The sequence below is a fragment of the Oryzias latipes genome, chromosome 21 (genome assembly GCF_002234675.1).
Source record: "Oryzias latipes chromosome 21, ASM223467v1".
Lineage (NCBI taxonomy): Eukaryota > Metazoa > Chordata > Actinopteri > Beloniformes > Adrianichthyidae > Oryzias > Oryzias latipes.
The window spans coordinates 19,892,526-19,920,035 of NC_019879.2; the positions used below are offsets into that span (position 1 = coordinate 19,892,526).

The following is a 27,510-nucleotide window of genomic DNA, read 5'->3' on the forward strand; positions in this document are numbered from 1 at the left end:
TGTACGGGTGGCGCAAATAAGCTATTTTTAACCACGGCAGCACAGATAAAAAAAAAGCTACGATGTATCACTATGATTTTATTTAGTAAATAAACTCAACTACCAGAGTTTTTCACTTATGACATTTTTTAAGACCACTCGAAAATCTCTCTTGTTTACAAAATTTTGTGTCAAGGACATCGTTACTTTTTTTATTTTATTTTTCGAAGCAAACAGTATATACCAATTTACTTCAAACAAGATAACTTGTATTCTTACCTGCTGTTAAAAAATACATTTAACGTAATGGAAGACCTTTCGCTTTTGAACTCAGATATGGAAATTGCAATGATCAAACATTAAAAAATGAGAACACGTATCTTGCAAAAAAATGAAATAAGAGGGTAAAACTGCAACAACCGAATAATATAGATTTTAAACATAGTAGCGTTGGAGTTTTAAACATAAAAACACAAGCGTCCTGATCGTGTCTTTTTGCCGCAGTGTGGGGTTTGATTTCATATACAATCTTTGACACGCGGCACACAGGTAGGAGTGAATGTCCGGAAGTGACGCAAGACGCTCACGAGAATCTACCATTCGAGTAAATACGTAGAAGCAGAGACAGCGGCAGCCGTCATTACATCTCTGCTGGATTTTAAAGCAATAAAGGTAATTAAACACAACACAGACCGTTTTACTTTACATTTAGAAAAGCATTTAGTCGCGTTGTTACATTTAAAGAGCTGCGCGCGAGCGTTTTGAGTGGAAACGCTTCGCTTTGAAGGAGTAGTACGTTTATATGCTGACTGAGGCAGCTGTCAGTAGCTTTTAACACGACGACCCGGCTACAACAACTGTTTCCATGTCTTCATGAATGAACTTTGAGTAACACACCGACTGCTGTTTGAACCGGCAGCACATTCCTGCTCCTGTTTTAAGTGAATTTCAAGTCAAACAGCGGACGAACAACGGAGCTCCTGATTAAAGGTTAAGGTTGTTATTCGCCTGCATTATGTAACGCGAGTACTGTACAGTATTGAACTGTTGGAGCTTGAAAAACAGCTGAGCTTTCTCCTTCAACCAAGAGGAGAGACTAAATTATAGGCTTTAGTGGATTCTTACTGTAAAAGGGGGAAATTATAGCACTTAAAGAAATGTTTGTTCTATGAACTCAGATTATAGTTTTGAAGAATTTGCTTTTTATTTTTATATAATTTTTCTCTGTTAAACATTTTCCACACCAGGTTTACTAGGCGAAACAGTGTGTGTCACACCTAAAACTATATGGTTCTGCAGTATATTCTGTAGATTCATCTTAAATAAAAGAAGAATAATTGATTTTGGTTGTTTTTTTGCACTTATGTTATAAATTTAGATGAGGGTAATCAAATTTATTATTCTATTTACTGGTTGTCTGTGGTAATCTATGGTGGTTTAACTGGACGCAAAGCTGGACTATGCAGAACTCAGGATCAGGAGCTTTTTGGGAGTGATAAGGTTGTAAATGATGGGTAAGAAGCCAGACTGATATGGTTTGGACACATTCAGACGATGGACAGTGGTTGTTAAAGTCCAATCATATTTTGATCTATTATAAAAGCGTTCCCAGTGTTTTGTTTTTTTTGGTTATGATTATGCTGTTCTAGCCAAAATAAAAAAACTGGTGTCGTTTTTCTAGGACACAGTTTCTGCAGACCAGCGATAATTCATCAGAAATTCACCTCTGAGTTGTGGGATTGTTGGCATAAGTAAGCCTGTGTTCATTTTCCATCATCCCTTTGTTTACACTTCCTCCCGGTAAATTACAGCCTTTTACTACCTCAAGCTAACTCTAGCTGTGCAATATTGGAGCTATTCAACTGTACCGTTATGAGCCAGATTCCAGCTCGTACGAGGAAAACAAAGACGAACATGGATCTGTCTACAAGTGGATCCAGCAGAAGGGAGAGGGAGCTTGTGGACCGCAGATTGTAGTTTGTACGTAAGAACTAAAAGCTTTTTCCAACGACATTTTCTCCTCTGCTTCTGATTCACCACGATTTGAATAGAACAAATACTCAGAAATGCAGTTTTTATCATAAGTTTCCTTTTATAAATCCTCCATCATGAGATAAATGTTACAACATGTTAATAACATGTGGATCTTTAGAGGATGCTGAAGATGTAGATGCATGGAAGAAAGGCTATAGGACGACCAAAGTGGAGGTTCATGGATGTAGTGAAGGAGAACATAAGGTAGGTTGGTGAGAATGAGGAGGATGCAGAGGAAAGGTTTGGATGGATGCAGATGATTCCTCTGAAGGGAGCCACAGAAAAGAAAAGAAAGTCCTATTTCTTCAGTGCACCACCTAGTTTTTGTGGACTCAAAACCCTGGGGTGTTATTGTCGGCAAGGTTTGTGGCTCTGCTTTTGCACGCAAGCTTTTCTCTTTAAAATATCTTTGTCATGAAGATGAAAACATAAAAAAAAGTTTGGTGAATTTGAGCACTGTAATATTTACTGCTGTGTGGTATTTAACAAAGCAAAATACAAAAATACAAAATACAAAATTAATATTGAGGAGCACACTGTTGGTATATTGTTGACATATTGTATTGGCTTCTTGTTGCCTATACTATAGTCTGCAACCTTTGAATGCATCAGTGGCAAAAATGGTCCTGTATTGTATTCCATTAGTTATTATTTAGGAGCACCTGATGTGGAGAGCTGGCCTTGCATGACTTGCCTGTTATTGGATGGGATGTTTCTGGAACCGGCTCACCGTACACACCCTCATCAAGCTGCACTGATAGGCCATACGACACAAATCACACACAGCCAATCCATCTGTCTTTCACGATGGCTTCGTGTCACAACAGTCGCACGCAACACCCGCCTGCGACGTATCTCTGCTGACGCGCTCTGACAGCGAGCGTGCGCTGTCACCTCAACAGCATTGGGTTTCACCCTCATTGCTGAGTGGAACAGTCCTCTTTTTTCCCCCCACCACATTCAAATGATGGCTTCACCTGTGTTGTACCTGCAGCCCAGCTGCAGTGCGGCTGCAGGTCTGTCTTGACACCAATCGGCCAATCGGAGCTCCCCTCTCCTCTACCGTGTGCTAAAAAACCTGCACCTATCGTGTTGTTACTTGTGCATTTGGGTGCAGACGTCTCACACCAGGTTACAGCAAATATGAGCAGCAACACATGCGGGGCAGTTCTGCTCACTTCATCTGGGCCAAGATAGCAGTGATATGGAAAGCAAGGCTCTGCAATCAGCAAAGAACAAGCAGACTTTTTCATTTCTTAATGAAGCCCTGATGGAGACCATAAAAAAACAATATCGATTTCATTTCCTGAGGCATTAAAAATAGAGACAAACACAGTTTCCTCTGTCTTATACACAAAAGCAATTTAATGTACTCAACACGTAAAGTTGCTACACCTTAACTAAAATCCAGTCAGCTGTCAGGAGCTACTTTCTTTTCATCAAAAATAATCAACTGGATCAATAATATTTTTACTGAAGCTCACTTTCACTTGGGTCAGTGTTGCATGTATCTGTTTATGCAAAAATGTTTGTTCTGCAATTTTCGAAAAACAATTTATTGCAAACCTATAGGTTTGTTCTGTTTGACATAATGGCTTTTCTATTTCTATTATATGAAACTAAAGTAATGAAGAAAAAGTTTTAGTTTTGAAAATGTAAAAATAACTCGTATATAGGTTTTACCGTATCTTTCAGACTATACATTGCTCTGTAGCATAAGTCCTAGTAGCCAAAAAATAATGCATTGTAAAAAATCATACATAAGTTGCACTTTTGGGAGAAATTTATTTAACAAAATACAGGAACAAGAATGGACAATTCATCTTGAAAGGGAAATCATAGAAACGGAATAGACAACAATAATAGACTGAATATTAACTACCATAACACAATGATGCTTGTTTAGCCTCATGAAACATAGGAGGAATCTACTATATTATCACAACATGAGAACAATTATTCGGATAATCTTAAAGAAAAGTGCTAACAAGTCAACTTTATTTCACGTCGCATCACTAAATCCGTTGAATTCTTCATCTGTGTCACTTTGGAACCGTTCTGCTAAGCTTGAGCGGCGCTTCTTCTTCTACATTGCTGTCAGTAGCAAATACTGATAAATACATCTACAGTGCCTTTTAGCGTTTGTTGCTATTTATAAAAAAAAAAAATAATCCTGTATATGTTGCGCCCCCGACCAAACTATTAAAACAACACGACTTATACTTTGAAAAATATGGTCGTTCAAAAGAGGGTAGGTTGTGTTTTCTTTGAGTCCTGCTGTTTTTCTGTTAGTTCTCAAAAAGTTGGTCATGTTTGTCCTGCTGTTGCATTGCAGCTGTGCTGTTCGTTTTAAGAGAAGATGCAAATCTGTGCTTTTGACTCCTAAGGGTCAGAAAAGGTCCAGGATGGTAACGATGCTGGCATGCAGACAGGAAGCTGTATTAATGTAATTGACATGTGTAGCAACAGCAGCGGTGAGGTCTTGCAGCTGGTCCGGTCTCACTAATCCAGGCTCTGGATACTTGCCTGGTCTGTTAGGGTTTTATTAATACAGCAGCAGCAGCAGCCGCAGCCGCTCAGCTTTTTGTCGGACTTCTCAGCGCCGTGTTTCGTGTGGCGGAGCATGATTGTTGTAGTCTATTGATTCTCCTGTTGAGGAACATATTTTTAGGTTTCTGGCAAGTGCAGCGGATATTTCAACAATAGAAATCTGGGTAAATGCTTCCTTTTTCTTACACTTTAATTTCATATGGCGGAAATCTAGAATGAAGACACTTTCTACTTCCTAATTATCACTGTCTTTCTGTGGGTTCTTTATTAGTCAAAACATGTTGCTGAAGTAAAATTTTATCCTTCTGAAAACCAAATATTTGTATGTTGTGTTTAGCTGACTTCCAGCCGATAGAAGCCTTACAGATGTGTCACCCATAAGAACGCTGGCTCTGTGTGCTGGGTGTTCGACAGCCATCTTTTGGAGGGCAAATGAGTGGAAACAAGCAGACAACAAAGGCTGGGCTGAAGGAGGGATGTGAAAGTGGATGTCTCTTCCCTGCTGCCCAACAGTTTTGCCCGCCTGGGTCCTCTCTCCCCCCCTCAGGCCTGCTCTTCATGTCCTTCTAGCAGGCTGACATTTCAGTAGCGTTGCTGCTTGAGCTCCATGGGTCCTGCTTCGCTTCCTGTGCTCAACACTCAGGCCCTGAAAGGATCCATTTTTCATTCTCCAGGCTGTCTGGTGAGCTTTTGGAGGCAGACTTATCGTTTGCCAGAGTATACTGGAGGCTCACTGGTCAGCCTGTTGGAGGACTGGGATTGTGTTAAGAAGTGGGTTAAGCTCTACATCCCCTTATATTTGGGCAAGGATATTACAGTGGCGACTGTGAAGGGGTTAGATTAACTCAGCATTGTTGAACCCCCAAGAGCGAGTGGGATTTACTGCAAATATTGTGCTCAGTTTATTTCAGGAAGTCCAGACACATTCAGAAAACCTTTGTTAGGGAGGTCGTTTGACAACTCTAATACAGAGACAGATTTATTTATTTTTTACAGAACCTTAGTGCAGTTTTATGTTTGTATTCATAATACTGTATTCATGCAACAGTGCACAGTTTTAAATGTACTTCTCCTGCGATGTTTGTGCTAGCGGTGCTTCTATAATTACAACAGCCCGGAGCCCCTCATGTGGACCATATTAACACACACGAGTGGAAGAGCCAGAACCAGAGCGCAAGTCATACTGACCGTGAGCAAGCGTGTACCTCTGACCTCTGATGTGCATGTCTTTAGGTGAAGACATGATTGACAGAAAGGCTCGGCTATTCACAGAATTTCATCACAATCCTTACTTATGCTGAAGTGAGTAACGGTCTTATAATGGGACTGGGATCATTAGATCACAATGTTCCTAAATGTAGTCTAAATATTTCAAGGATGGTATCAGTTTTGGATGCTATCAGCTTTTTTGATCTCCTTTTGTACTAATAGGATACATTAGTATCCTATTAGTCTTGTAAAGGGTTATATAAAAAAGATCCTTCATTCTTTTCTCCATTCATTCATTCATCAACCAACTTGATATTTGGAGACCAAGATCCAAATGGTCACATCAGCTCCACTCAGAATGGCCATCTGCTGAAGTACTGTACATTTTTCTAAACTATTCAAAGGATGTTTTGTAATTTACATAAATCAGAACAAAGTCTGGTTACTTGTGCAAATTACATGTAAACCCTGTCTGTGTTATGGAAACACACTCTGGTGTGTCGAGCCTGGGGCCTTCTTTTTGCTTCCCATGTGACTTTGCTTTGTCTTTAACCTCCAACCCCACCACAGAGCAACAACACGCCCTCCCCAATCATAGAGCAGGACCAGAACCCCCACCACCACATTGCCATCATTGAGGATCTCCCCTTCATTGTCGTTTATTCTCTCTGTAATGTGTTTAGGAATGTTATTATTAAAGACAAGAAGTTCCTTCAAAATGTTCCATAATATCTAAGAATGGCTGCAGCCTTTGGTATTTTAGTTCCACACACAATCCGCTAAATCATGGTTGGGATTAGCAGGTGCATGGAGCTGGGAGGAAGGCTTCCTTCCTGCTGTTCCTGCAGCCATTCTGCAATCACAATAAAGAGCAGATCAGGATGGATGGATTGCGGTGTGGGCCCGTCCTCCGAGGATGTGAAGCAGTCATTATTATGTAATTTCCTCTCAGTGCAGATTGGTCAGGGCATGGGCTGTTGGTGGGCTCAGCAAAGTAATCTCTGAAGCATTATATGTCTCTTAGCATCAGCGGTTGTTTGTGGGCCGGGCTCATCCATGCCGATCCCACCCAATCAGCGGGGCTAGAAACTTCCTCTACTGACAGTTTTAGCCCTTCAAGTTTCAGATGAACAGTTGATGCTTTTCTGGCACAGCTTAATCAATTTAAACATCCTCAATGAATCATAACAGCAAACCATGTTTAAACAACTACTAAATGACCTCAGAGATCAAGTCGTTTTTCTTCCGGGTAAGAAAATGAGCCGCAGAATTAAATCCTATTTCGGAAATAATTTGTTCTTAAGTCTGCCAAAGGTAATACATTATCATATATATGGATATAGGTCACTCTGAAAGGCTTAAGAAAAGCATGACATAGGCTCTTTAAGTCAAATGCCAACTAGGCTGCATGCTGCAGAATTCTCCTCTCCTCGCCAGTATTGTTTCTCCATGCAGGCAGGCATACATGTGTGTAGGACACATTGTCTGTACCGTTTTTTTTTTTCTCTCTCTCTAGTTTTTTGTCTGTGCTGGGAAATTAGAAAGGTAAACCGCTGTGACCTTATGTGTGCGATACAGCTTTGTGTCTTATTAATGCCTGGGACACTGGAGCTGTCAATGCTGTTGTTCCGCTGCTGGTGAAATAGTAATGAGTGTGTATAACAGGCCTGAGCCAGTATGGTTTACAGCTCTGTTGCACCTGAGTGCGAAAACAGGGCACATGTGGCGCGGGTTGGCAGTAACCTACGGCTGCCAGAGATGGAGGCAGCTCAGGGGGCTTTAACCATCACTGGAAGAACGGAGGTCAGATTCCTGTTGATGTTTTTGCTGCGTGATTTATGTAGATTGCAGTTTCATGATTGCGTTATCATTAGAACTGAAAAATAAATACGCATCTGTCAGTAATTGTTGGAGTTGGAAACAATTCTGTGTTTCAGTATCTACAAAATAAAGTCTCCAGAACTAGATGTTGGTGTACAGCTAGCTTGTGATTCATAAAAAAAATGTTATTGAATCTTATTGAAATGGGAAGGGCTTTGTCTTACTGATCCCGCTGTTCCTTTTACCAAAACATTTTATCCCTGAAATGTTAAATTAGTTTATCCAAATGAACCATTTTAAAGGACAGCCGTGTGAACTGCAAGCTCCTTCATTACAGTATATTTTAGTCGCTAACATTGTACTTGTTGGATATGGGGCTGTGAAACTGTGATCAAAACTTTTCTAAATGACAGAGATGCTCCCTTTATTTTAGTTTTCATCCTCCATAGAGATATGGCCAAAACAATCCCTCTCTTTCTTAATCAGTCGATATGATTGTTATAATGATCTACGAGGGTTTCTGATTCTGTAGCACTTTCTATCATGGATGTCTGACTAACATCACGAGCGAATCTGACTGAACAGTGACAAACATGTGAATGACTAAGCTTTAACAGATTGGTGAAGCGCGTAATATAAAGTAATTTATGTGAGAAACCCTCAATAGATATGCAGATATGTTCTGTAGGTCCTCACAACTGCTGTCCATTCAACATGATCTGTTTTTTCAGCCCTTTTTGGAGGCGACTGGGGTACCACCTACTTGGGTTTGGGGTTATTTTAGGTCTGGACATCTTTCTCTTCTGTATCAAGTGTTTAAGGTTTGGGGTTTGTCTGAGTAAACAGAATGACGGACAGGGGAAAATAGAAATTCTGACTTTTTTTTTGCATGAATGTGCTTTTTATATTTTGAAGAAACCTTTCTCTGGATAATCTGTCAGAATATCTTTATCAGATTATATGCATTTTCTGTTTAATTTACCTCAATTCGTTCACAATAATCCATATTTCAATCACTGTTAATGAGCTGACTAAATGTAACTGCAGTCAAGCTTTATGATTATTCTCAAATGTCGAAGTTCATCAAATCAAGTTAAAGTTACATTTATGCTTTTAATAGATACTACTTCAACTGTGTTTTAACTATTACTTTTGACCCTTATTTAACGTCAGAATAAAGATCATACAATGAGTATAGATGCAACTTTATAAATTTATACCAGTTCAGTACATATTTTGCCATTTTTCAGGACATTTGACTTTTGTTGTTTTTCTTTTTAGTGCAGAAAACAACATTGGTTTCAAAAGTGGTCAGTTTGAAAACCTGACTTCTTCAAAACTATTTGGAAGTTTTAGTTTTAACATTTTTTTATTAACATTTATATATTTAAAGGAAATCTTTGGTAATCCTGGTTTTAGAAGTTGATTTTTTTTGGCATCTTACCTTCAGCATTAAATTGTGACTGTGCACTTTGTTCTTAAAACCACAAAGCTATAATTAACTAATGAAGATTTTCAGAAAGTAGAGTTTGATGTTCTTGCTAATTAAACAGGAAAGGTAGTTAAAGTTTCCTCCAAAGACATTCCATTTTCTTTTCTTTTTCTCTGTTTAACTAGATTTCTATTTTTGAAAAATGCCATGTCATTTTGAGCACCTAAGATTTTCTTCAACAAATGAGTAAAAACAAAAATCCAACCTCTTTCATAAGTCTTGTTTTTTTGGGGTGGGGGCTTTTGCACCATCTTTCTGTAGTTACAGATGCCGATGTGTTTCTAACCAAAACATGTGAATACTTTTTATATTTCGGTATTTAAAGTAGTTGGAAGATGTAGCCTGCTTTCATCAAAACTCAAATTATGCCACTTTCATAAATGATCTTCTTCAATGGGTTGTATTAATCGTCATAATCTTCATATAGGCTGCGTTTGGACGCCCAGCCTCCACCTCGTCCCTGGATTTTAGTCCCCCTCCTCTGGCAGGGTTTCCTGTTTGGGTGTGGCTTGAGGACAGAGATCGGACAATGGGCTTTTAAAAATCCCAACCCCCTGCCACGTTCTTGGTGCCTCGCTTGGCCTCCTGTCCCCCCCACCTCATCAGTGCCTTCCCCAGAGGTTTGGACATGAAACCAGAGCACTGGAGGGGAAAGCATCTGTTCCCTGAGATCCTCCTTTCATCAACAAACCTCCCTCTCAATTAGTCCTTTTTTAAATTATCTCCTTTCACCTCAGTCGGTGATAATCTTGGAGACAGCTACATAACCACTATGTTTTTTTTGTTAACTTGCTTTATTTTTGCTTTTCTCTACAAAAATCAGAAATCTCACTGCCTGACAGTAATTCCTGTCTCTCATATGAACTTTTCCCCTGCTCTGTGATTGTTTGCAGGTGAGAAACGGCAAGAAATTAAGACCAAGAGGCTAATCTCAGACTTCTGAGATGGTCATAAACCTGCTAACAGGTCAGTACTCCCACTCATGCACTCACACGAACAAATGCATAAGATCATATGTGGACAGCAGATCACTAAAATAAAATGTTGACTCTCAGAGCCTGTGATTTTTGAGGGAATTGGATGACCTTAAAGGCAGAGCAAAGAACAGCTCATCTGACATTCTCCCATTTCTTTTTGTACTTTTAAAAGCAGAAAATGAGCACTGCCTCATTTAGCGCTCAGGATGCTCGGGACTATTGCTGTGCCTCTGCACGTGACTACAAAGCTAAATGCATTCAAATGTGGGCAGTGTGTGTTTTAAAGAGAGCTGCCACAAACATTGGACTGAAGCAGCTCCTGCAGGATGCAGCCCTCTGTCACATTTGGCATTTGGCAGAACTGATTACTGACTTGCTACAAAGGGATTTTCTCTTGTCCAGAAACAGCCTGTCCTACTTACAGAGACGCCATCACAGCATAACCTGCTCTTCCCAGCTGGTTCTGCTTTGAAATACACCCCCACCCCCTTCGTTCCTCTTCATCTCTCCCTTTTCCTCCCCCCCTAAGTCTGCTCGGAAAGCTCCGCCCCCAGCGCTCCCTTCCTCCCTCCTCTTCTCCTGCTCTTTGAGCCGCTTCCCCATCGCGTCAGACACCTCCATTCATGAAAAGTGTGACGTGAGCAGGTCCTCAACAACCCTGTGACAATACATGCTGCCCACTCACTCACTCACTCACTCATAAGCCCAGGTGCTGCAGGAATCAGAGGAATTTCTGTCCCCCCCTGTCTTGTTCATGCCACTTAGTTTTCTTTCATCGCTACCATCAGGGCAGCCATCATCTCCTATTTTTCTCTGGTTTCAAGTCGCCGTGTCAGAGCTGAAAAAGGACCATGACTTTGAGCTCTATCTGCCGTGAGTAGTCTCCCTCTCCTTATGCCGTTCATCGGGATAGACACCTCTGCTTGTCCTCTTTGTGATTAGCCTCCAGTGTTATGCTGTTAATCTTTCATTACACCTGACATGTCTTCAAGTGCTCATTGTGTGGCGTATGTATCGGTGCTGCTTGCATGTGGATCTGGTGTCGGTGTTTGTTCAGCAGCAATGCTGCATGAGTTTGCCGAGCAGTCGTGCGTCGGTGCGTGTGTGTGTGTGTGTGTGTGTGCAGGAGCTATTTTCGGCACAGCTGTGATGCTGCTTTTTGATGCAGTACTTTTCGGTGCCCTCTGAAGGACAGGTGGAGATGTAGGAGACCGTAGCAGCCGCCCCAACACACAGACACACCTCCACGATTTCATTTATTCAGTTCAGAACAATCAAACACACCCAGTCGTTTTTATGCTGGCAGGGATAAAAATAAAGCTTTTCTGGGACACACGTGCCTTGTGTTGAGCCCTGGGCGGTTTATATATGTGTACATACACAAACATGCTGCCACTTCATCCACATTCTCTTTTTTTTTTGTTTGTTTTGTTTGGTTTTACTCTTTCTCTTTCCCAATGAAACTGTCTCTAGATTTTCTTTTTCCACTTCCTGTCTACGTCATCGTCCTCCTTTTATCCTTTTTACATCCCCATCTATAGATGAACACAGCAGCAGGAGAGTGCAGAGCAGGCCCACCTCTGTCCTCAGCTATTAAGCATGTTTATGTAACACCACAGGATGAATATTCAGCAGCTTTACATGAGACGGGAAGAGAAGGGGTGGAGCATCACTGAGATCTGTCTTTTTCGTTTATAAAAAATGGCAGCAAACCCCTCACTCATATGTGTCTCCCTAGTGCCTAACTGTATCTAATGGGTTGGATTTAGCTTTCAGATGTTGGGGTTTTCTTTTTAAGATCATGCAGGGATAGCATAATTCCAGGAGTGAACATTAACTAGCACTAATGTATATTGATTGCCTTGCTTTGCTGTGGTAGTCTGACTTGGAGCAGAAGAAAAAGCGTGGGTTCCAACATGCTTTCCATTTAATATGTGGCCCCGTTTGCTCTTTAGTTTAGCGCATTTTCATATTCCGGCCACTAAAAGAGAGTGTCAGTCACAGCCCGGCTCTTTCAGCATGCGTGTTAGGCCGTCTCTCCTCATTGTTGCCAATTGAGGCGAGCCTTTGCCATTAAAAGAGCACAAGGGGGATTGTTGTGGCAGCAGCTGCTCCAGTGCACTATGATTTCTGTTTGTGTTTGTGTGAGTGAGTGTGCGGCTGTCTCCTGGTTGTGCAGGGCAGACAGGCCCAGTTCACATGGTACCGGCCCCTATTGTGTCCTTTGTTGTCGCATTGGGAGTCTTTATCTTTGGAGTCTTTTATGATGTTTTTTTCTGCAAACTAGATCTGAATTATGGCTTTTTTTCTTTCTGTTTTTCTCTTTTTTTTGTGTGCAAGCAGTCCACATGTCCTGGTGCACCACCATGCCTTTTGGTCCTCTGCCTTTCTAATCTGACCTTTTTCCTGTGCTCATGTCTCTTGCTCTATCTCTCTTCGGTCTCATTGGATTTATCATCCTTCCTGATAGATTCTATTTGGTTTATAAATTGTAGAGATTTATTGTTTGGATTTGCTGGGAGTTTGGAGTTTTTAAATCTTGTGTGAGCTGCTCATAGATACACTTGCAGGATGTGGTCTGTGTGTCCTACTTGCTTCCTGCAGCCTCACTGGGAGACTCGGAAAGAAAAGGAGGGTGATGTTTATCTTAATTTTTTTCTGTAATTCTGGCTGGTAAGGCCATTTGAGGATTATTTTAAGTGTGAGTTTGGAGCATTGACTGTACATGAGCACTGGACTGAGTAACCCCTCCCCCTTTGTGTATTGAGAAACAAACAGCTACAAACAGTTATTCTATTTGTCAGAATAACCATTCTAATTCTGCTACTCTTTTTTTTTTATTTTATTTTTTTATTTTTTATTTTTTTTTATATTCTGCTACTCTTTCAACGTGTTCTTGCTAATACTGATTTGCAATTCATTATAGTTTTTTCTGTAGTGCAGGTTATTAAAGTTATAAACCGACTAATTGGATGTGTCAATAAATGTATGTGGTCTTGTGTTGAGCGTTTGAAACGTTTGATTGACAGATTCTCCCAAGCTTGCTTTCAAGTGGTAGAGGTTTGGACTTCCAACAAGTGGAATGGTTGCCATAGAAACAATGACCCAGACCAACTTGGACCAGTCGCTGCTTTATGACGATTTCTGGCTCCAACATGGTGTCCATACCACGAAAAATGGCAACTGAATTGATTTCATTTGGTTGGAACTGGAAGGAAGTCATTTTTTAATGGGTGTCGTCCCACTCACTTGATCCAGTTCTCATATACAGTCTATGGTTTAGTGCAGCGTTGACATACTGTTTTTCTGTGTATGTGGTAAGTTTCTCTATAATATTTAATATTAAAACATGAGTTGTTAATCATACTTGTTAATCTGTTGCCATGAATTATTCCAGACCCCCTGTGAGGGTTTCCTGTCTTTATCCTTTTTTTCTCCTCAGAGTTCTCTTTCTTGTGTCTCCAACTTTATACTTGACTTTGCTTCAGTGCATCTTACATCAGCTAAAACTGTCAGGGAAGCAGGCAGGGCTTATTGCTCTGTGGACTGCTTTCATTTTTAGCCTCTTTGGGAATTTTAGGCGCCCTAAGGTGAGACACCACAGGGAGTCAGAAAGCGAGCAAAGAAGGATTTAACAAACACCCCCAAGGAGATATGTGAATGTGGTGGCAGAACTTCGACCCCTCACCAACCACCAAGGAAACGCATGATAACGTTGAGCCGCGTACAGCAAGCCCTCCCCTCAGGCAGGATTCACGGCTACAACTGAGAAGAAAGTCTCGCTCAAACATTAAGCCACATCCAACAGTCAAAAGGAAATCGGGCGATTCCATCTGCAGAACCACATTTATGACATTTTCAGTATAAGTTTGCACTGCTAAATTTTTATTCGTTTAGACCTTCACCAAACACAATGAAGGCTGTTCCTGAAAGTCCATAGTCTGCACGGGTTAGGTAAACAGATACCAGAGTTCAGCTCTTCAGTTATGTCACAGAAAAACAAGGACGACCCCTTTCGGGGTCACGGGGCTGCCATAGCTTATCCCGGGCACTTGTGGGTGAAGGCAGGGGACACCCTGGACAGGTCGCCAGGCTGTCGCAGGGTAGAGTGTCTGCCATCACACATCCACGCACTCTCACAGTCACACCTAGGGACAATTTAGGTTGACCAATTAACCAATTGAAGCATGTTTTTGGACAGTGGGAGTAAGTTCACAGAGAGAACCCACGCATACACGGGGAGAACATGCAAACTCCACACAGAAATACCCCCCCCCCCCCCCCCAGCCGGGACTTGAACTGGACCTTCTTGCTGTGAGGCAAGAGCGCTAACCACTACGCCACCGTGTATTTATTTCATGTGCCAGAAAAATCAAAGTAATTTTTTGTCTCTCTTACCTTTGATCTTATTTGTGTAAACCTGTAAGGACACCGTCTTTATTGTGTTAAAGTTAAAGTAACAATAGGATTTATGAAATAAAAATGACTCATTCTAGATGGAAACCGGCACTGACTATAGTGTTGCTGTAATCCATACAAAGCTGCCGTGTGTGGCAGCCTTTGTAAGTGAGGAAGAAGCCTTCAGCCTTTTGGCGTCTTCACAGTTGACTGCTAGCGTAAGGTCAGGATGGATGCTGTGTTGACATGGTAACGTGTGAACGATGAGGTGAGATGGAGGCTAAATTGGTCCTTTGTTGGAGGTGCAGCTGTCACCTGAAAGGAGGTTCCCCCTGTGGGTCCCAGCAGGGTTTCTCCTAATGAGGAGCAGAGTGATGAAGACAGATGATGCAGCTGTTGTGCAGTTATGGGTCGAAAGTCTTCAGTCACACGTTAATATCTAGTGGAATAATCAGCTGCTGTTCATTAACAACCATTCTGGTGCACTCAGACTCCCTTCCCAGTGGGCTGTTGGGAGTAGTGGGATTATTTTATCTTGCCAGACAACGCCCTGGGCACGTGTTTATGTATGCATGCGTGTTCCCTAAACCGAAGCCCCCCCCCCCCCCCCCCCCCCCCCCCCCCCATCCCAGCTGCTGGTAATACACTCACACATGAAGTGATACAATAGCTAATACGGGAAAATCGCTCTCAGACTAGGCTGCTCCATGGCTTTAGGAGTGAAGAGGATGAAAAAATCCCCACCTGACAACTCCACGTTACTGACTCTTAACACAAGACCAACTTAAGAACTGCAGGACTGAATGGAAACATGAAGAAGAGGAGAACAGTAGGATTGTCTCTGTGTTTGTACAAGCACGTCTCTAGAGCCTTGTGGGGGGATTAAAGGATCAGCTCCTAATAATTTCTCCCTCTGCCTGTCACTCTCTTTCTCCACATTGTTCCGTCTGCTTCACATTTGCATTGTGTCCTCCTCTGAACCACATCTGCACTCTTCCAACCCAAGATCAGACAGTTGGTCATTATGCTCTTGTCCTCAGTGATGTCTTTCGGAAAGTCCTGTAACTAAACAGCTATGTAAATGAAACCTTTAGCCCATCTCGATCAGGCGCAGACATTATTCATGGACTCAGAGCACAAAGATCTTCCATTAGATATTGATGAATTAGAGCAACAAGTCTCTTTCCGATTCCTAATGACAGACTAACGCTTGAGCAAGATGACCTTCTGATTCCTTCAGGGGTCATTATTCAGCTTTAATGTAGCTACAGAAACTAATGTGCTCTTGTTCTGGCTTTTCTGCTGTTTTTTCTGTCTGAGCCACTGAATCCATACACTTCTGTCCTCATCAGAAGCCCAGCTCTGAGAAATGTCTGTGAGGTGGAATTACAGAGTTGGGCTCCACTCGCACAGCTCGTTTGTCTCTGATTTGGAAGGGACGGATTTATTGGATACCTGAGAGTGCATTCTCTCCTTCCCCTGCACTCTCAGCAGCCTGCTTTGAGACAGACTTGCATTATAGATGAGCTCCTGGCAGCTGCCATACTCTCACAGCGCTCAGGTTACCCCCAGTGGATACACACCGATACAGTACATGCATTTATACAAACATGTAATCAGTTTTGGATGCATAGATTGCAGTTTGAATCCCACCAAGAGTCGGACAATCAAAAAAGAAAATACTAGGAGGCATGTAAATCCAGTCTGGTTGAAGGTTTTTTTTTAGATTCCAGCCACATGTGGATAAGAAGGTTTTGGGTTGACTTTGACGAAGTGAGTGGAAAAAACTCCTGTTTATCCCAGCTGCTTTATAAAGCGAGCATCATATACCGGGTGTATTTCATTGGAACACACAAGTGTCATCATTCCTGTGAACCCTCCACGTATCATGGAGCCAGCTCAGCGCTGAGGACTTTGATCTGTGGCTGATAGTTGAAGTTGTGCCTTCTTTTCTTTTAATGACACCAAAAATAACAAATGCACAAATAAAAACAATTTTGGCCAATTTTTGCACATTTATTTGCACTAAAGTTTTATTTATATGTGAAAGGTTTGTGCTTTTGTCTTTGTTGTAGTTACTACTTTTACAGTTAAAATTGTGTACATTTGTAGGAGAAACATAAAAAGTTTTAGGATTTTAGTTTAATCAAAAGAATTCACCTTTATATTTAAAACTCACCTTAAAGGTTGAGGTTTATCTCAATAAATCTCAAAATACTTAAGTGTAGAATTTGCTGAGTACATTTGGATTAAGATGTTTTTTCTTTAGATTAATTTGCAATGCTTATTTTGTTTTGTTTTGTGGGCTTAGAATGAATGAAAGTGCCACCATAGTTGTATTTCTGCTGCGTGTTATCTACCAGCACTGCTGGTCATGAAGGGAAAAGTTTCAGTGTGTCATACAGTATCTTGCTTTCTGCAATCCCAGAGAACAATCCAAACTTTAATCCCGTATACATTACCAGCTATGATTTAAAAAAAAAAAGTTAAAAAAAGAATCTTGGTGCTACGTTTTTGCAGGCATGTGTGAGTTGTTGGTTCAATCCAACTGTTTTCCATAAGTTTCCAGGAATTGGTATTCCCCATGCAACCTCATTAAGTCTGTTATGTGCTGATCCAAAACCTCATCTGTCCTGGAGTGTTTGCACTACTTGTCTGGAAATAATAACTTTAAATGTAATCTTTCCTAATCTCTAATCTGTGGGAGGAAATGAGAGGATTGTGTTTTGGGGAAATATTGGGAATATGTGTTTTTTGCTCGTCAAAAGTGATTACAAAGAATTTTTCTTGCTATTTGATGTTCAATTTTCTTCCATTAAAATGTCATTTATATAATACTTTTAAAATCCTTCAAATCAATTTGAATATTACTTAATATTTAAAGATGTAGTACCCAGTTCAATACCCCCTTTTTTTGTCTTCTTAATTTCCTGCAGGTGATCTCCAGCACTCAGACGAGCCAGTGCGTTAGGACGCGTCCCAGCCACCTCCACTGGGCAGTCCAGGCACATGCGTGACACCATGGGTAGCTCCCCAGAGGTGCTTTCATGGACTTCCTGCCCCAGTCTGTTGGTGGGAAAGCTGAAGGAAGAGCTTAAACTCACGGTGGTTGGAGACGCCACAAAGAAGTCCAGCTCACCCACCCTTCAGCCCCAACCTCCTCAGGTTCCGCTGTCTAACTTAGCTCCTCAAATTATCACAGACCTCGCCCCACCAACACAGCTGCCAGTTCCCCTGCAGATTCCTGGTCAGGATGAGGACTCTGTGTTGGGGGGCATCAGCCCAGGAAACATGCCTCTGAGCTTAGACTCAACACGCAGTGAGGGCGGGCACTTCGACAACAGCGTGCTCCAGCTGCAGGAGCAGGATCATGAAGAGGTGGTGTCACCGGGGTCCTGCGAGCACCACGGGTGTGGCCATGGCACGGAGGAGCAAATGGGAGAGGGCGAGTGTCCTGTGGACCACAGTGGGGAGTGTCGACCAGGCCATCCACACCACCCTGATGACATCAAACTGCACTTTCATAGAGCTGGGCCGGGGTCAGGAGGCTTCCTGGAGGGTTTGTTTGGCTGTCTTCGGCCTGTCTGGAACATTATAGGAAAGACGTACTCCACAGAATACAAGCTGCAACAACAAGGTTAGCTCCTGGTTTCACTGTTTATTATTGTGTTGGTTTATTTCTTTCCTTTCTAGGGAAAAGGTCTTAGACCAAAGACTTAACTCCAGTTTCCTCAAATGTAATCTGAAGCTCTAACTTAGTAGCTTCAAAGCTTCAGCACATTTTTCACAGAGACTGAGGCTGCACAGATGTCAGCTTAAATTGAGGTTGCAGTAAAGGTAGACTCACCTTGCTGCTGGGCCGCCCTGACAGGCAGAACACACACGCTCCAGGAAATGAATGAAGGTCAGACAGAATAGAGGCTGTGGTCAGCCATGGAGTGGGGACGGAACAGAAACAGTATTGTGCCTCTTCCAAAACCACTTAACAAGGATAAAGCAGGATGTGACTTAATGACTGAACAGAAAGTGAGATAATTTTTCAACCCGTAATACAAGTGCAGTTGGTTGTTTTTTTTTTTCTGCAAGTGTTACATACCGACATCTCTGCATCTTTAAGATTTCATTTTTTTGCTCACAAAGGGGCGTCAATTAATGGTGAAACAGAGACATTTAGACGTCGATACTAGAGATAAGATTAAAACAAATAACATTAAGTGCTCAAGTTAACAAATGTGATTAACCTGATTGCAGACATGTGGGAGGTTCCGTTTGAGGAGATTTCCGAGCTGCAGTGGCTGGGCAGCGGTGCACAGGGAGCCGTCTTTCTGGGCAAGTTCCGCTCCGAAGAAGTTGCCATCAAAAAGGTGCGCGAGCAGAAGGAAACGGACATTAAACACCTGCGAAAACTTAAGCATCCCAACATAATCAGCTTCAAGTAAGTCTACAGGAAACATGCTGGTTTGCTCTGGTCTGCTAGGACTGATTCAGCAGGCTCTAAATATCAGCTTTGTTCTTTCTTGTGTCCTAGGGGTGTGTGCACTCAGGCGCCTTGTTACTGCATCATCATGGAGTATTGTGCCCAGGGTCAGCTCTATGAAGTTCTGAGAGCAGGACGGAAAGTGACCCCCAGGTTGTTAGTGGACTGGGCTACAGGCATCGCCAGCGGCATGAACTACCTACACTTGCACAAGATCATCCACAGAGATCTCAAGTCTCCCAAGTAAGTAGCTGTTTAGCCGACAGATGTCCATATGCACCCAGTGTGTTCATGGAGAAGTTCTACCATTTAGATTCAGCTGAATTGAAAGAACATTTCTCCCTAATCTATTAGGAGAATGGTTTTCTGCTGTTACACAATGCATCATACCACTTAAAGCAGACCCGTGGAGCTGAGTGAAACATCTTGGCAGCTTTGTTTAGGATTTCTTAAACAGCAGCAGCAGCAAAAATCCTCCTCTCAGCTGTGAATTGTGCGACATTAGCTTAAATGCCGTCCTAAGACTTCATAAAATCTAGTCGTTTTAGTCGAAGAGCAAGAGAGTTGTCTGCCTCATCTCTTTGTTCCTGTCCCGCCCTCTGCAGCCCAAAGCGCTGCCCCTCTAATCAATATCAACATGCTGCAGCAGCATTGCTAAACACAGTATTAGTCAGCAGAATGATAGAGGGCTGAATATGCTGGAAGGCGAAGGCGTGTATTTGGAAATGAGCTTCTGGTAAAATGAGCAGAGTATATTACAAGGACAAACACAAGCAGCTTTAACTTTTTTTTTAAATTTTTTTTTTTTTAATTTCAAGTGGTTACAGTTAATCCTTTCATCCTCACAGCCTAATGTTTGTCAGCTTCTTTTAATCAGACACATTTGCCCAAATAGTTATTTGTGCTTTTATGGTATGTTTTAGTGTCTTGGTCACCCAGGCCGACACAGTGAAGATTTCTGACTTCGGAACTTCCAAAGAGCTGAGTGACAAAAGTACAAAGATGTCCTTTGCGGGTACGGTGGCGTGGATGGCCCCAGAAGTGATAAGAAATGAGCCTGTCTCTGAAAAAGTAGACATCTGGTGAGTAGTAGCACACCAACTTGAAAACATTGGACACGGTGTTCCCTTACTACTTTGCCGTTCACTTTTTGTTCACTTCATGTTTTTATGTGCTTTTTTCTTCATTCTGATTGATTGTTGACCTTGTCAATCAATTTCCTCAGTCCGTCTTTCCTGTACAGAATATGTCTACTCTGTTAAATCTACATAAATTTCTGATCGCTAGCAGAACCTTGATTTCTTCTCTTAATACTAAAATTATTTTTCTATGAAGGTTTAAACTTTGAGAGTTTCAACGAAAGAAAAAACTCTGTTTTGGTAACATTTATGATGGAGAACAAACACAAACACATGACTAAGACCGGTTGTTGTTGTGTGGCAGGTCCTTTGGGGTTGTATTATGGGAGCTGCTTACAGGAGAGATTCCCTACAAAGACGTAGACTCATCTGCCATCATTTGGGGGGTTGGCAGCAACAGTTTACACCTTCCCGTTCCTTCCACCTGCCCAGATGGGTTTAAAATCCTCATGAAGCAAACATGGTCAGTTTACTTTTATATGAAGCACCGGTATGTTTCTTGCTGTAGTTTATTGTGAAGTCCCTGATTTTTTTTTTCTTCTTTTCATGTAAACTCCAGGCAAGGGAAGCCCAGAAACAGGCCTTCCTTTAGGCAGATTCTGCTGCATCTGGACATCGCCTCTGCCGACATTCTTGGAACTCCTCAGGAAACCTACTTCAAGTCTCAGGTCTGAGCCAAAACACATAAACTTCCTTCACTGGTAGGAGTCACAGGTTGTCAAATTCTCAACAATGTCTGCTCTCACCACAGGCGGAGTGGCGGGAGGAGGTGAAGAAGCATTTTGAAAAGATCAAAAGCGAAGGCACGTGCATTCACAGGCTGGACGAGGAGCTGATCCGACGCAGGAGAGATGAACTCAGGTGTGTGAGTGTTGAAATGATAAACAAAGTGATGGAGACACACAACCGTAAGGATTCTGACAAAGCTCTCCACTTGATTGGTTTCTGGCAGACATGCACTGGACATCAGGGAACATTACGAGAGGAAGCTGGAGAGAGCCAACAACCTCTACATGGAGCTCAGTGCCATCATGTTGCAGCTGGAAGTCCGAGAGAAGGAACTGATGAAGTATGTAGTTCAGTTCATTGTCGAAGCTTTACGTTGTTTTCATCTTGCTTATTTCCTCATAACTTGCTGCTAATGACCAGAATTTCCTCCTTCTCAAAGCCGTTTATAGTAATGCATATTTTGAATTACTAAAATGTTTTGCTACCAAGATAAAAAAGGTTTGGATTTAGTAGATTGTTTTAAAATAAATTTCAATTCTAAGTATGTTGTGGTTATGGTTCCTTCTTTCTTATGAATTATCTGCGTTTGTACAATATTCCATTGGTTTGAGCTTTTATCACTTGGCCTTTTCTGTTGGTGGTTTGATTATATTTCTAGTAACTGACAGAGTACTCTCCATTATTTTCTAATCTTTGTAGAAGAGAACAGGCAGTGGAGAAGAAATATCCCGGAACCTACAAACGCCATCTTGTCCGACCCATCGTTAGGTCCAACGCTGTAGAGAAGCTCATCAAAAAAAAAGGCAGCATCTCACACAAACCTGGAATGCCAACTACCAAAAAGTGAGTGCTGTTGTTCAACGGGATCCTTGTTGAGACTCTTTTTAATCTAAAAAAAACAGACATTAGTGCAACTAAATACAGTTTTATTACAGTTCAGTTTATTTGAGCTAAAAAACGGCATAATCATAACTGTGAGCACTTTTAAAATAGATCAAAAGATGATCGGAGTGGGTTTTAAAAAATGAAAAGAATATGTTTTAGTTGTGGAAGTGTATGTCATGTGACCACCAGTATTAGTGTCTCTTCACCAGTGGGCTGTTGACCTGATGACCCGTATCTTCTGACCTTTTATTTCCATCTCTTTCTGCAATGACGCTGCTGATATTGTCAAATATGTTTCCTCACAGACCAGACTTGTTGCGCTCTGATGTCATCCCGAGTCTGGACCCTCTTCCCTCCCCCTCACCACTTTCAGCCAGTCCAAAAGTCTCCACCCCCCCTGGTAAAACTCGCTACAGAAGCAAGCCTCGCCACCGCCGTGCGAACAGCAAAGGAAGCCACAACGAGTTCCCCGCCATGCTGATACCCGCTGCTGGAATCTCAGAGGACACCCAGTCCTTACAGGAACAACCCCTCCACCACCACCACCACCCACCCAACGAAGGGCAGTTTCTCCCCTTGAAAGGCCGGGTAGAGGCTGTTGTCAACTGTGCCAACAATTTGCGCTACTTTGGCCCCGCCGCTGCCCTCCGCAGTCCTCAGACCGACCACTTGCAGCGACGCGTTTCCGGCTCCAGCCCTGACCTCATTTCCACTGCGATGGATGCAGACACGCGACAGCGGACTTCATCCACCGGTTCCAATGCTGTAACAGGGGCTGGAGCTGGTTCCCTATGTCCCTGCTGCCAGGCCCATCCTTTCCCTGGCTGCCTAAACTGTCAGGAGACCCCTCCCACACTGAATCAGCCTGAGCTGCCGCATTACTCTCTTCTCAACACCCAAGAAAGCACCAAACCTTCGTTAAGTGTGACCAACAAAGACAACGTCTTGGATGGAGTGGATGCAAAGAAGGCTGAACCTCAGCATTCAGTTCAGCCCGCTCTCACTCTGCCCTCTGCTCTCCCCCGGATCCTCAGGCCACTCAGGAAGGTGAGCACAACTTTGAGCCTGATGCTGAAGTGGAATGACAAATGCCTTGCACATTTATAGCTTTTTCTGCTGCTCTTCTAGGGTGCAGATGAGTCATCTGAAGAGGAAGAAGGAGAGGTGGACAGTGAAGTGGAATATCCAAGGAGACAAAGGTAAAATTCAGGGGAATTGTTCAGTTGTCCTGATCTTTACTGTTTCAAAACATTGTTAAATGCTGAAGTACATTTGTGTGTCCATATTAAAACTAAAACATTGATGAGCTCCAAAAGAAGGGGGACATCATTTTGACCTTTATGAGGTTAAAACCTACTCTTCCTTTGCGGCAGAACTCATCGCTGCATGAGCAGCTTCAAGTCCTACTCCACCTTCAGCTCCGAGAACCTGTCTGTGTCAGACGGAGAGGAGGGAAACACCAGTGACCACTCGCACAGCGGGCCCCTGGAGAAGCTGAGCGCCAGTCAAGAGGAGCATCTGGACGAGCTGCTGTCGCATACTCCGGACATTCCCATCGACATCTCCACGCAGTCAGATGGCCTGTCTGACAAGGAGTGCGCTGTCCGCCGGGTGAAGACACAAATCTCCCTGGGGAAGCTGTGCTCTGATGAACACAGCTATGAGGTCAGTGAAGAGTAAAGTTTTAGCCTTTAAAGTCCCACTCCAGTCATCCTTTGATCTACTGTAACAGTTTTCCTAGTGGTCATTTAATTATGATTATGCCATTTTTGGCCAAAATCAAAAAACCTGTGTCGTTTTCCTGGACATAGTTTCTTCAGAGTGGCAGGAGTTCATTAGAAATTTGCCTAAGTTGTGGGCGGGATTGTTTGCACGGAGTAAACTTGCCCTACTTCCCGTCATCCATCTGTTTACACTCTCTCCCGCTAGCTTAAAACCCCAACCTAACAGTACTGGTGGTGAGCAATACCAGAACTGTCAGCTGTACTGGAAAATAAAGACATCCATGGATCTATTTGTCTGCAAGTGGACGCATTAGAATGGAGCAGAGCAGGGAGCTTGAGACTTGCTGTTGTAGCATTTAAGTCACACCTACAAGCTCCCTGCTCCTGATTCACAGTGATTTGAAAAGAAATGCTCAGAAATACAATTTTAAGCTTGATTTTCTCTATAAATGCCCTCCATCAGGAAAAAAAGCCTCAAGAATGTGTTGAAAACACCAACACCACCATTTTCAGAGTGGGTCTTTAAAGCAGGCAGTCTAACCAAACTCTAACTTAACCAAACTTAGCTGAAAAAATAGGTTCTTAATGCAAACTGTAGCAGAGGTGTTTTTTTTTGTTATTCTTTTACAATCTAACACAGATTTATCCTTTTAAGGAAGATGGAAAGAGACTGGTCCCTAAATTCAACACGTCTTTTATCGGCTTTTTTCCTCAGAATCCGCTGCAGTTTGGAGACTCGGACTGTGATTCTTCAGAAGCAGAATGCTCTGATGCCACCATTAGGAACAACAAAGTTGGGGCTCCTTCCTCTTGGTAAAAAAATCGCTGCAGGACGCATCCATTTCTGCCTGGAGGCCATCAATGTCCAACATAGTGCTCTGCAGGAAACACAGCAATAAGAAGACACCATAAAAACAAAAAACAGAGCTCTCCCTATAGCAACAGCCATGTTAACCCCTCCAGCTCTACATTTCCCTTCTTTAAACCACATTCCCGCTCGTGTAGCACCACATCCAGGCAACTCATGGCAGGGATTCCCTTTTGAATGAAAATGTACAGCAGATAGTTAAACATTCTTAATTTATTTTTGTCTGAGTTTGAAGGAAAATTCAGGACCTTTATAAGTACTCTGAAGAAAAACTGACACTTTGAAACCAAGTATGGGCTTACTGTGTGTGAAATGGACTGAAGGATGATGCGTGGTGAGAAAGCGAATGTGTCGAAGCACTTGTGTATCTGAAGATGACTATTAAGACTGAGGAGCTGTGTCATTTCAACGGTTGGTTCTGGATAAGGAGAATCTCTGCAAGCCGTCATCTGGCAGCATCTCCCCGTCTCAAAGGGACAAACAACACGCTTTCTCTCTTATTGTAGTTTGTCATCCTGCTTGATTGTGAGTTTACGGCTCAGAGACCCAGAACTCCACCTCCTCCACTTCCTTCCTGTCCCCACTATGGCTGATATGGAGAACAATGGGGGGGAGAAAAAAACGTGAACACCAGCATGAACAACCTGTCTGACTATTGGAGTTTGTCCCTCATCCTCAAACCACGTCATTGGGGGGTCTCACACGCATGCTTCTGCAGCTCTAAAGACGCAAAATGCTGCCCAAAGACTGCATGAAGAGGACGAGCTGCCCGAACAACACAGCTGAAAATGAAACAAACAGAATATTCCTCTCCCTAAGACAACACATCATCAGCAACTACATGTCAAAGCCAGAGTTATTGAAGGACATTCAGTGTGTGTGTTTGTATCTGTGTGTGTGCGTGCGCATATGACAGCACTAAGCCCCTTCCGCAGCATTTAACATTACAGTTTCAAGTCTCATCTCAGGATTGCTCAAGGACTGTGAAACTGGGCTGGACCAATTATTGTTTGAAGGAATGTTCTGAATATGGACCATGCAGATATATTTGGAAAAAAATCTTACACATAACTCAGATTTAACCCTTTATTCCCATATCAAACGTGTAGATCAGTGCTGATGAGTCCTCAGGTTCTCCTGCCCCAGAATATATTTCTTGTTTTTCTCAGTTTGGGAACTAGAAGAAATCTTGAAGAGCAGCTCGTCTTGAGAAATACCCACAAAGAAGATTTTGGTTGCAGATGTAGTGTCCCTTTTTACTTGAAAGTATTTTTGCACCATTTCTCATTTACTGTTTTCTAACTATTTTATTATTCAATAGAATAGCAATAAAGTAATGTGATACTCATTAAAAGCAGAGGGGGGGTGCCCAAAAAATGTAGAGGTGTCCCCTCATCTCTGCAAATCCTGAGGGCTTAAGGAGAAGAAGCAAGTCAATTTACATGTTGAACCTCATCTTAACTCAAGGAACTGCTGTTTGTTTATGTTTTATGTTTTTTTTTGCAGAACTTGATTGAAATTGTCTAATCAAGCACAATCTAAAAATCCGCCACTAGGTGGCAACAGTTGCACACTTATTTTTATTTATTTTTTTGCCTTGAGTTCTGTTTTGGTTCAAACTCTCACTTGCGCTCCTCAAGATCATGAGAAACTACAAATCCCGCCATCATACCTTTTTCTCCAGGTCTGAATGTCTTTTAAAAAGGGATACTGCATTTGCTAGAACTATTTTTTTAAACTTTATTTTATATAAAGGCCTTCATTCTCTTCGCAGATTTCGTCATCCAGGGTGGAATTGAACACTAATGATGTCATATTTTTAGCCGTGCAGAAGCTTGAGACTTTGCGTTAGGAACCAAAGCCAGAGGCAAGCATCCCAAGGTGCTTATGGTTTTTCAGCAACGTCATCTCAGTGTTAACTCTGTAAATAACCATCTGTAAATGTAATGTGACCTGTTTCGTCCTCTGCTAATGTGTCCCAGCTCTGATAACCAGGCTGAAAATGAACAGGAAATTCTTGCATCAGTACTGTACACTACAAAAGGAGGTGCGAGTTGAAGCCTCATTAGAGCAATGTTGCCCTAAAACAGCAACTGGTGGAAGGATTCCCTTTTAAAGCTTCAAAGGCTGCTAAAATGCTCAAGCCTCCCACTACATTCTTCTCTTTTGTTTACATTCAGATGAAAAAAAAAAATCCTCGTGTGATGTAATGACTGGGGAAACTGATCAAACTGTCGATTACACTGTCTATCTGGCATAAATCCTGTGAAGTACTTTGTTGTGACGTTTAATTTATTTTGATCTATGTTTTTCTTTCTTTTTTTTTTTTTTTTTTGTAGCTGGCCTACATAATTCTTGAATTAATTTATTAGTAATGATGGTTGGGACTTCTTTTTCATTTCAGGCAGCTTTAGAAAACCAAGGAGATTCATCCTGGGAAGTATTATTGAAAAGAAGCACAAGGAATTGGTTTGGAAAGTAGACAGTATTCGGATGGTAAAGCAAAAGCATCGTCATATCATACGACACTACAGAGGACCATAAATTGTTTAAAAAAATATATCATTGCAGTTAAAGTATTGGATAAGCATTTATAGGTAGTTAGCGAGATCAAGTGTTCCTGAAAGCTTTTTCTTCCTATAGGCTGTTAGGATTGACCACTGTCACTGCAGGGTAGACAAAATAAATGACTTGGAGGGCACACGTGAATACATTTTCTGTACTTCTGCAGTGATCCCTTTCTTTCATTTTTGATCAAAATACCAGTTCAAACATGAAGATTTCTGTGAGATCGTCTCTCTTTCTGTGGAAATCATGTTGCCTCTTCCTGTGTATCAAACATCTGTTTCTTTATTACTGTCATTTCTCATCTCCCACTGTTTTTGAACAGCGTTCTGATCAACCAATCTTATCGGTTTCCTGAATTATCCAGTGTACAGTGCTATTATGGGAGAATAAAGTCAGCTCAAAAAACTGCATGAAATAAATGCCGATGTACTGTACCAAACACCCATATTGTCTGTATTTATTTTATTTTTTTATTCATTACAAAAAGGTTGCATTTGATTTAAAACATTTTGTTAATATAAACTATAATGCATAAACTTTAAAGGTAAAAGATATAGAAAAAAGCAACATGTACATTTGTACAGAATGTACCCTCCCTTACTATTAACATAATTGTCTGTAAATTGTGGAAATCAAAATTAATTCCAATTTTGAATATTT

At 41.9% G+C, this 27,510-nt stretch overlaps 1 protein-coding gene across 3 annotated transcripts; it reads left to right on the forward strand.

The window, feature by feature from the left end:
• The first annotated feature begins 565 nt into the window (after window positions 1–565).
• Window positions 566–27,291, forward strand: map3k13 (mitogen-activated protein kinase kinase kinase 13). Of its 3 annotated transcripts, none has more exons than XM_004081875.4 (15): window positions 566–651; window positions 9,979–10,051; window positions 17,397–18,097; window positions 18,712–18,895; window positions 18,989–19,180; window positions 19,861–20,019; window positions 20,381–20,539; window positions 20,636–20,744; window positions 20,828–20,937; window positions 21,029–21,145; window positions 21,505–21,648; window positions 21,996–22,737; window positions 22,819–22,889; window positions 23,064–23,355; window positions 24,130–27,291. In XM_004081875.4, exons 3-15 carry the CDS (start codon window positions 17,470–17,472, stop codon window positions 24,229–24,231), a joined length of 3,009 nt encoding a protein of 1,002 aa, XP_004081923.1. In that variant the 5' UTR covers window positions 566–651; window positions 9,979–10,051; window positions 17,397–17,469; the 3' UTR covers window positions 24,232–27,291. The 3 variants fall into 3 exon arrangements, with proteins under 3 accessions (XP_004081923.1, XP_011487993.1, XP_011487991.1); XM_011489691.3 differs by lacking the exon at window positions 566–651 and adding an exon at window positions 4,586–4,727; XM_011489689.3 differs by lacking the exons at window positions 566–651; window positions 9,979–10,051 and adding an exon at window positions 10,090–10,935.
• Window positions 27,292–27,510: the final 219 nt, after the last annotated feature.